This window comes from Equus przewalskii, chromosome 18, assembly GCF_037783145.1.
Source record: "Equus przewalskii isolate Varuska chromosome 18, EquPr2, whole genome shotgun sequence".
In the NCBI taxonomy this organism is placed as follows: Eukaryota; Metazoa; Chordata; class Mammalia; order Perissodactyla; family Equidae; genus Equus; species Equus przewalskii.
This window is the reverse complement of record NC_091848.1, coordinates 21,240,809-21,249,682: the sequence shown is the minus strand read 5'-3', so window position 1 is coordinate 21,249,682 and position 8,874 is coordinate 21,240,809. Positions and strand designations below refer to the sequence as shown.

The 8,874-nt window shown below is 38.6% G+C and overlaps 1 protein-coding gene across 2 annotated transcripts in view; it reads left to right on the top strand.

The window, feature by feature from the left end:
- The first annotated feature begins 1,626 nt into the window (after positions 1-1,626).
- CCDC39 (coiled-coil domain 39 molecular ruler complex subunit) overlaps positions 1,627-8,874 on the top strand; it is a 42,841-nt gene continuing 35,593 nt past the window's right edge. For both annotated transcript variants that reach the window (XM_070583203.1, XM_008519906.2), the window contains exons 1-3: positions 1,627-2,420; positions 6,926-7,045; positions 8,720-8,866. In XM_070583203.1, coding sequence (XP_070439304.1) covers positions 2,331-2,420; positions 6,926-7,045; positions 8,720-8,866 — 357 coding nt within the window. In that variant the 5' untranslated portion in view covers positions 1,627-2,330. The remainder of the gene's footprint in view (positions 2,421-6,925; positions 7,046-8,719; positions 8,867-8,874) is intronic.

The following is an 8,874-nucleotide window of genomic DNA, read 5'->3' as shown; positions in this document are numbered from 1 at the left end:
TACCCAGCAAAGACAGCTGCAGTCATGCATTTGGCAGCTACAGCTGACACTGAGAGGGGTAGGTCAACAGACTGGCACAGCGCAAGGCAGCTGCCTCAGTATTCACAGTACGAACTGGGATAAGACGTTAGAAAGGGAATGCTTAAGACACATGGACAGCACGACACTAACAGTTTTAAAAAGCAGCACTGCCATAACAAATCTCAAGTATAAATAGCTACCTGCCATCTTAATATAGGCTGGATACTAACATTTTCACTAGTAGGAATGATTAAACTATTATACAACAAAAGATGATCTTCTAAAAGGTTACTTAAGCTCCAGAATTCCTTTATCCTATATAGGTCAAAATTCCTTTATAAGCTGAGTCTTTCTCCCCTACCACCTTGGGAATTTAGGTATTGTGGAAGTAGGGAGTAAAACGTCTTGCTCATTCTAGTCTTTGAAGATACTATTTCTAAGTCCCTAAGATTAAATATATGGAAAATCATGTAAGCAAAAACAGACAAAGCTACTATGAGAGGGTTTCAAAAGTATAGTAACTAACTGTAAAAAGACATTTTCAGGACAACTGAGGAAATATGAATATAAAATGGTTATTAGATGATACTGAAGAATTTTGATATTGTCAATTTTGTTAGATGTGTTAATGATACTGTGTTTAACATTAGTGATGCATGCTCAGGTTGTTAGAGGTGAAATGTCGATGTCTGTGATTTACTTTAAAACGCTTCAGCAAAAGATACAGATGAAGCTAATATGGCAAAATATGAATGTTAAATCAAGGTGATGAGATATGGGGGTTCATTATACCCTACTGTCTATCCACATATATATATATATGTATATAAACTTTTTATAGTAAAAAGCTTAACAAAGTATAGGTAAAATAAAATTCAAAAGGGCAGAGAAAGCTACAGATAGTTGTTTCCTGGATCAGCGAAATTAATTGATGCTCAGGATGCAGTGGTAGAGGGTAATCCGGACACCACCACCGTCATTGCAGAGGGCCTAGTTTGGATTAAGAAACCTGTATTCTAGTTTAGCTCCTGCCTACTTTAATCGCTTCACCTCAGGGAACCTCGGTTTATTTATCTGGAAAACTAAAGGATTAGATTAGTTGACTGTTTTGTCTTTTCCAGTTCTGAGATGCTATACAACAGAGGCCATAGACTCAAATGCATGCTAGCGCCAAGCAAGGTAATTTAAACCAGTGAACTGGTGACGTTTTTTGCCAGTCTAGAGGGGGCGCCGCTTCAGCCGAATAATGCCTTTTGATAATGTGGGCTCTGTTTCCTAGCTTTTTTCGAGATTAGGAAGAAATATACATGTTTATGTGAAATTCAAGATTGTAAATGTTAACAAATGAAAATGTAAAGAAAAATAAAGGTGTAGGAGTGGCTCGGGAGGGGCCACACACTGCACTGCAAGTTTGCCATCTCTGCGCAGTCCACGTCTGCGGTCAGCTAGGGCGCTGCCGTGGGGCCGATGAGCAGTGAGAGGAAGACCAGAAGATTAAAACAGGCGAACATCAAAATATCCAGCACTGGGGCTGGCCCCGTGACTGAGTGGTTAAGTTCACGCGCTCCACTGCAGGTGGCCCAGTGTTTCGTTGGTTCGAATCCTGGGCGCGGACATGGCACTGCTCATCAAACCACGCTGAGGCAGCGTCCCACATGCCACAACTAGAAGGACCCACAACGAAGAATATACAACTATGTACTGGGGAGCTTTGGGGAGAAAAAGGAAAAATAAAATCTTAAAAAAAAAAATATCCAGCAATGATTCTAGGGAGTGAATTCTGCTTCCAAATACAGTCTGCTTCAGCCTACTAGGTTTCATCTGTGGATGAAACAACAAACCCACTTGAAAAGAAAGCGTGGTTGATTCTTTTCGTTAGCTTTCATCTTCCGCCGGCGATCCGACAGTTGCCGTTGCCGTACCCTGTGGTCCCCCGGCGACTGCAGGCGCCACCGATTTTACAGACTCCGGGGACGTCGGGGGACGATCCAGGGCCACACTTTAATAGAAAGTTATGCCGGCGCCTGGCAAAGCCAGCGAACTTCTGGAGGAGTAAATTGCTTCGCTTCCGTTGGCGCTCAAAAACAAAAACGTGGCTGCGGATCCAGGGAGGGAAGTTCTCAACCGGAAGTTTAGCCTTCGGGCCTGAGCGCTTCCTGTTTGGTAACTAAGGACGCGGGACGGTTGCTAGGGCTCCGGTGAGAACTGCCCCGGAGCTTTGCGGGTGCCTAGGGTGCTGCTCAGGGGCGCTAAGAGAAGTCAGAGCTTTCCTCTGTACTCTGTTTGAGGTCCCCTATCCGTTTGCCATCATGAGTAGCGAATTCCTGGCGGAGCTGCATTGGGAGAATGGGTTTGCCATCCCTGTGGCGAACCAGGAGAACAAGATGCTTGAAGATCAGGTGAGGATCAGGTGAAGAAGGCGGGGGGTAGGGGTGGGGGTGGGGGTGGGTTCTGGTTGGCAGGAATACCCCAACCTTTTCATTTTTCTCTTTTCCTTCCCTAATCCCATCTGTTCTCTGTTTTCCTTAACCCCATCTTAACGCTTCCTCGCCCCGTCTCCTTCCCTCACCTGCCCGCCCTTTTCGGCACACGCTAAGCATTAAAAAAAAATAAAATAAAAGTATTGAAACGATAATTGATGTTCAGGACTATAAAGCCTGAATCTTTACTTCTTCCTCCTTTCCCACTCCATAAACTCCTTTCCAGCCTCCTGGACGGGAGAGGGAAGGCTGTTTCCCTCACCCACTTTTTCCTTCCTTAGAATTTAAGCGCGTCTTGCAAAGGGACTTCTGAGGTTTGCGTAGCAACAGTTATTTGCGGGTGTTTATAAACAAAACACGTCCTGGTTGACATTTCTTTTTGAGTTTCTGCCTATGATGTTTAAAGTAGAAGTGACTCGAAGAAATGTTTTCAAGAGCGACGTTCTAGTAAGAATGTAAAATGTGCAGTTTACGGCTTCTCAAAATGAGGATTAAGTTGTCACAGAATGATAAATCTCTTAAGTTTAAGGAATATTTTACACCAGCTTGCAACCAGTGCAGAGTAGTGGTCAAAAACAAAATTGCAACCACCTCAGGAAACTTAAAAACCTTAAGCAGTCAATCTAAAGTTCCATCACATGGCAATGTGTTGTGTGGAAGAGGTTCCAAGAAGAACAGATGTTTACACTACTTTATAGAATGGAAGAGAAAATTTTCTCGCCTCTGAAAAATGAACATGAAAATCCTTCACTCTATTTTTTGAAAATATTTTTTTTCAAAATACTCCAACCTATTTACTCGTGTCTAATTTAGATGGCTTCGTTTTTGTTTGTTTTTTCCATGAAGGGCAAAGTTAGGAAATATAAGAGATCTAGCACTGAGTGCTGTGGAATAATAAATATCCAGCTCAGTGTTCAGATCCTACTTACCAGCACTGAGCCTGTTTCTTCTTCTGTAAACCGGAGATAAGTAAAATAATTATCTCATAGGGTTGTTATACAGCTCTAAGGACATTAATGTAGGTTAAAGTTCCATTCAAATGTTAGTTTTTGGTTATTATTATCATAATATTTGTCTCACAATATTTTATATACATGTTACTTATATTAACTATTATAAAAAATATTACAGAGCAATAAAGGAAGAAGAATGAGGGCTATAATTACTTCACCTGAATAAACTCTGACATTAAAAAAGCAACTCTTGTAAATTTAAGATATCCAAGCAGAACAGAAGGGTATAAAATAAAAAATATAAGATATGCCCTCCCAAAATTACCCACTGTTGCCCATGATGTGACTGTTGTGGCATTAAATATTCTAGACATCATCGTCTACAGAAACATAGAAAAGACAAACTGGAGTATTATAAAAATGGAATTGTACTATATGTGGTGTTTTTAACATAACATTTTTAATTTAATTTCACTTGTATTTAAGAGAAGAAAAAGAAAAGAGTTGTTGAATTTCAGGTATTACTTGATTATAAGAGAGAGTGATTGCTAAAAATTCCCCCATTAAAAAATAGTTTTATTATTTTTGTATTATCAAGGTTTATTTTATTTTCATTCTATTCAATGCCCTTAATTTACTACAAGTGTTTAATGTTAGTTTTATATTAAAAATGATTTGGGGCTGGCCCTGTGGCCGAGTGGTTAAGTTTGCACGCTCTGCTTCGGCGGCCTGGGTTTGTGGGTTCGGATCCCAGGCACAGACCTATATCACTTGTCAGCCATGCTATGGTGACAACCTATATATAAATGGAGGAAGATTGGCACAGATGGTAGCTCAGGGCTGATCTTCACCCTCCCTGCCACCCCCCCCCCCTGCCAAAAAAAGTGGATGATAGACCCTGAAGACATTATGCTGAGTGAAATAAGCTGGACACAAAAGGACAACTACTGTATGGTTCCACTTATATGAGATACCTAGAGTAGTCAAATTCGTAGAGACACAAAGTAGAATGGTGATTTCCAGGGGCTGGGGGGAAGGGGCATGGGGAGTTAGTGTTTAATGGATATAGAGTTTCAGTCTGGGAAGATGAAAAGTTTCTGGAGATGGATGGTCGTGATGGTTGCATAACAATGTGAATGTACTTAATGCCACTAAATGTAGACTGATAAATGGTTACAATGGTAAATTTTGTTATGTATATATTGCCACAATTAAAAAAAATGAGTGATAGAAATTTTAGAGGTCACATTCTCTAATCATAAGCCAATAGAATTTATAAGAAATAATTTAAAAAATGATCTTTTTGGGCTGGCCCCGTGGCCGAGTGGTTAAGTTCACGCGTTCCGCTGCAGGCAGCTCAGTGTTTCGTTGGTTCGAATCCTGGGTGCGGACATGGCACTGCTCATCAAACCACGCTGAGGCAGCGTCCCACATGCCACAACTAGAAGGACCCACAACGAAGAATATACAACTATGTACTGGGGGGCTTTGGGGAGAAAAAGGAAAAAAAATAAAATCTTAAAAAAAAAATGATCTTTCATTGTTGTAGACTGTGTGTCTGTCCCTGGACCCTGAATTCATATGTTGAAGCTCTAACCCCCAGTGTGATGGTATTTGGAGGTGGGGACTTTGGGAAATGATTAGGTTTAAATGACGTCATGAGGATGGAGTCTCATGGTGGGATTAGTGTCCTTACAAGAAGAGGAGAGAGACCAGAGCTCTCTCTTTCTGCCATGTGAGAACACAGAAAGAAGGTGGCCATCTGCAAGTCAGGAAGAGAGATTTCACTGGAACCGAATTCACTGACACCTTGATCTTGGACTTTCTAGCCTTCAGAACTGTGAGAAATCAATTTCTGTTGTTTAAGACACTCAGTCTATGATATTTTGCTATGGTGCCCTGACCTGACGAAGACATCCATCTTAGATAGTTAGGCAAATTTCTAACAAATATTTTCCTGGATAGCTCTTATATCAAAGAGAAACTGAAAGGGAAAAGTCACCTTTTAGAAAAAATAAGGGGGACTGCTTCATACCCACATCTGTGGGAAACAGTGAAAATCTTAGAGAAAACCTGTGGCCTCAGATGCCTTCATTTTCAGATCAGTGTCCTGATCAGCTCGTGTAGCCATAACAAAGTACCATAGACTGAGTGACTTAGAGAACACGCATTTGTTTCTCACGGTTCGAAAGGCTGGAAGTCGAGGTCTGGGTGCCAGAACGGTTGGGTTCTGGTGAGAGCCCTCTTCCCGGGCCTGTTGAAGGCTGCCCTCTGGCTGCTCCTCACAGGGCAGAGAGGGAGTGAGCTCTGGTTTCTCCTCCTCTTCCTGTAAGGACACTAATCTCATCATGAGGGTCACAAGGGTCCTCCCCTCACGTCCTAATTTAAGCCTGCTCATCTCCCAAAGGCCCCACCTCCAGATACCATCACACTAGCGGTTAGGGCTTTGACATATGAATTTGGGAGTGACACATTTAGTCCGTAACAATCAGTAAGACAAAACGTAAAAACAAAGAACTCCTCTTAATAAATTTTAAAAAAGAACAAAGTACACAAAAGAGGGAATTAAAATAAAAACTGAAATTAATGAAATAAAAAGAAAAAATACATACTTAATATTAGTAAGTTTAATGAAATATAGGACATAACAAATGAGTAAATTAGTATTTATTTTCTTTCTTCCTTAGTTAAAAATTCAGATATTTTCTTCTGCCCTTCAGTGGATTGTGTTTGCACTTGCTGGGTTGTAGCCCCAACCTTGAGAACCACAGCCCAAGGAAGCATATAAGGAAGCACATTTTTGTTTTGTTGAGCTTTTATATTGCTTTGAGGGGTGACATGTTCTAATGGTCCTGAGAATCTATCTTGTAATTTCCTAAGGTGTTTGTTTGTTTGTTTGTTTTGTGTTTACATTGTTTTGTTTCTGCTCAAGGTTCTAATTCAGAGACACACAAAATACTTTAAAAAACACGTTCTAAGCACATGAGAGTTAGTTTTCTGTTCTGTTAAGCTTAGCCTAAATCTCCTGGTTTTGAATAGCAGTTCAGGGAGGAGGTATTATGCCTGGTGTCCAGGTACTTTTCAAATTTATGGTTCATGCTCTGTGTTCTTGTTATGTCTTGTTACTGTGCTCTGGTTGCCTTTAGAGACCTTGTGGTTTAATTAGGGAATAGAATCTCATTTTTTCCCTTTAAGTAATGCTGTATCAAAAATGCATTTAATCATTGAACCCTGCTAATGCTGCAAATCTGAGAGAGATGTCTATTCTGTTTTAATATGGTGCTAATTTTCCCACGGTAATCTCTAAATCGTAACACTATAATATTTAAAAGATCAGTAGATTTTAAAAGTTCAAATGGATGTTTAAAGAAGCAAAGTAAATGAAGATTTAATTTTCCTTTGATTTTAGATCCTTTAATACTCTAAAAACTTAGTAGGACTTTACTTAATCATAGCATTTATTATTTACAGCTGTCAAAGCTGCAGGATGAAAGATCAAGCTTGAAAGATCAGCTACGTGACTATGAAGATCGAATTAATGCTATGACTTCTCACTTCAAAAATGTTAAGCAAGAGTTCTCATTTACCCAGGTACAATAATGTTGAACTTCATGAGGATTATGTCATGTGTGGTCATGGAACATTTCACACTGCATTTATATCTGTGATTTTATTTTAGAGATATAATAGGAAACTTTAGCATAACTAAACTATTGTGAGTATAACCTGGAACCTGAAAGTAGATAGGAAAAAAGGCTTTGAGGAACTCGTTACTGCCACCAAGTTCGAGGAATAATTCATTCATTTGAAAGGAGACTTCACCATTCCAACAGTTCAACATAATATTAGGGAACAGATTATCTAGGAAGGGTACAGTGACGCCAGTGAGAAATGAGGGGTCTAGGCAGAAATAGACATAATATAACACATAATAGAGTTTCTGTCTACTTTTTAATTTTCCCGTACAACCCACTGGGGCCATTTTGAGTGGAAGCAAGTGGTCCACACACTTCACGAGCCCTTAGGGTACCATGGTGTTTTAGCATAGTTTAAGAATTGAAATTTATAATGACAATCCTGAGATAGTAGAAAAGTTAAATTATATTTAGGAGCCTATTTAAGATAACTGGGCGAAGTATGATGCATTTTAGAAATATTAGTACAAATAATAAAAATAAAAACAAAGTGATTAAGTAAGCATCTGTTTTATGGACAATCTGTTCATGTGTCACACCTCATTGCTTGATGATGCCCAGCAAATCAGACAGCTCAGGAAATCAGCACTGGAAGGTTTACTAACTTCCATCTCAAACTATTTTTTAAAAAATGCATCTACCTTTCTTATAAAAAGTCTATAATTCTTAAAAATGTACAAAGCCATGTTTTTAATACCAGTTTATAATTAATATAGGTAAGTAACTATTTCATGGTTTATAAGACTCATTAGAAAGTTACAAATTTAATGAACTTTTAAAAATAGTACTCAGGATTTTTGAATCCTGATATGATTGAATAATTGATAAACTTTGGAACAACATATTTTCCTTAAGTTATTAAACCACTGAGTTGGGCACCAGAGAGACGGAGACTCTCTGTAGGTGTATTTCGTTATAGTCAAACCTTAAATAGTTAAATAGGATAATAGAGACAAAAGATAATAAACTTCCTACAACACTGATAGCTTTAATAATGTAAAAATAATACTGATGGTGATAACTTTGAAGCGCTACAAGATCAGTAGTCAACAAATACTATTTTTTTAAGTAAAACATAACACAAAGGCATGATTGTATATTAATATATCCCAGGAAGTATTTACAACCAACAGTGTTTACATAATTATTTAAAAATTATCTCTGTTAATTAGAGTATGTGATCAATTCATATAAATATCCCATTTCCCAAGTATTTTTAAATCCCTTTCGTTTCTTATTTTTAGATAAGTAATGAATTCTATCTTTTTAAGTCTCACCATATAAATTTGGGTTTTCTGCAGTTTGCCTAGACCAATGTCATATCTGAAAACTGCTGACAACAATGTTTTCTCCCAGCACATTCCATGAACTGACTTTCTTACAACTTGTAAGCATCACCGACTACACGAATCACAAAGTCTAATGTGGTGTAGGTTTCAGAGAAGTGAAATTAATAATACCCAATCTAATTTTGTGGGGATTTTGTTGTTTTTTTGTCTAATGGATTATTTCAAGTATTTTATAATATTAAAATTTGAGAAGGCTTTCTGTCTTGTATATTTTTCTGTAGTCTCTCTGCAAAGCCAGGGAGCATGAGATTGAAAGCGAAGAACATTTTAAGATCATTGCTGAAAGAGAACTGGGGCGAGTGAAGGATGAGATCCAACGGCTGGAAGATGAGATGGTTTCAATACGGGAAAAGAAAAGTGATAAGGAAGTATGTGT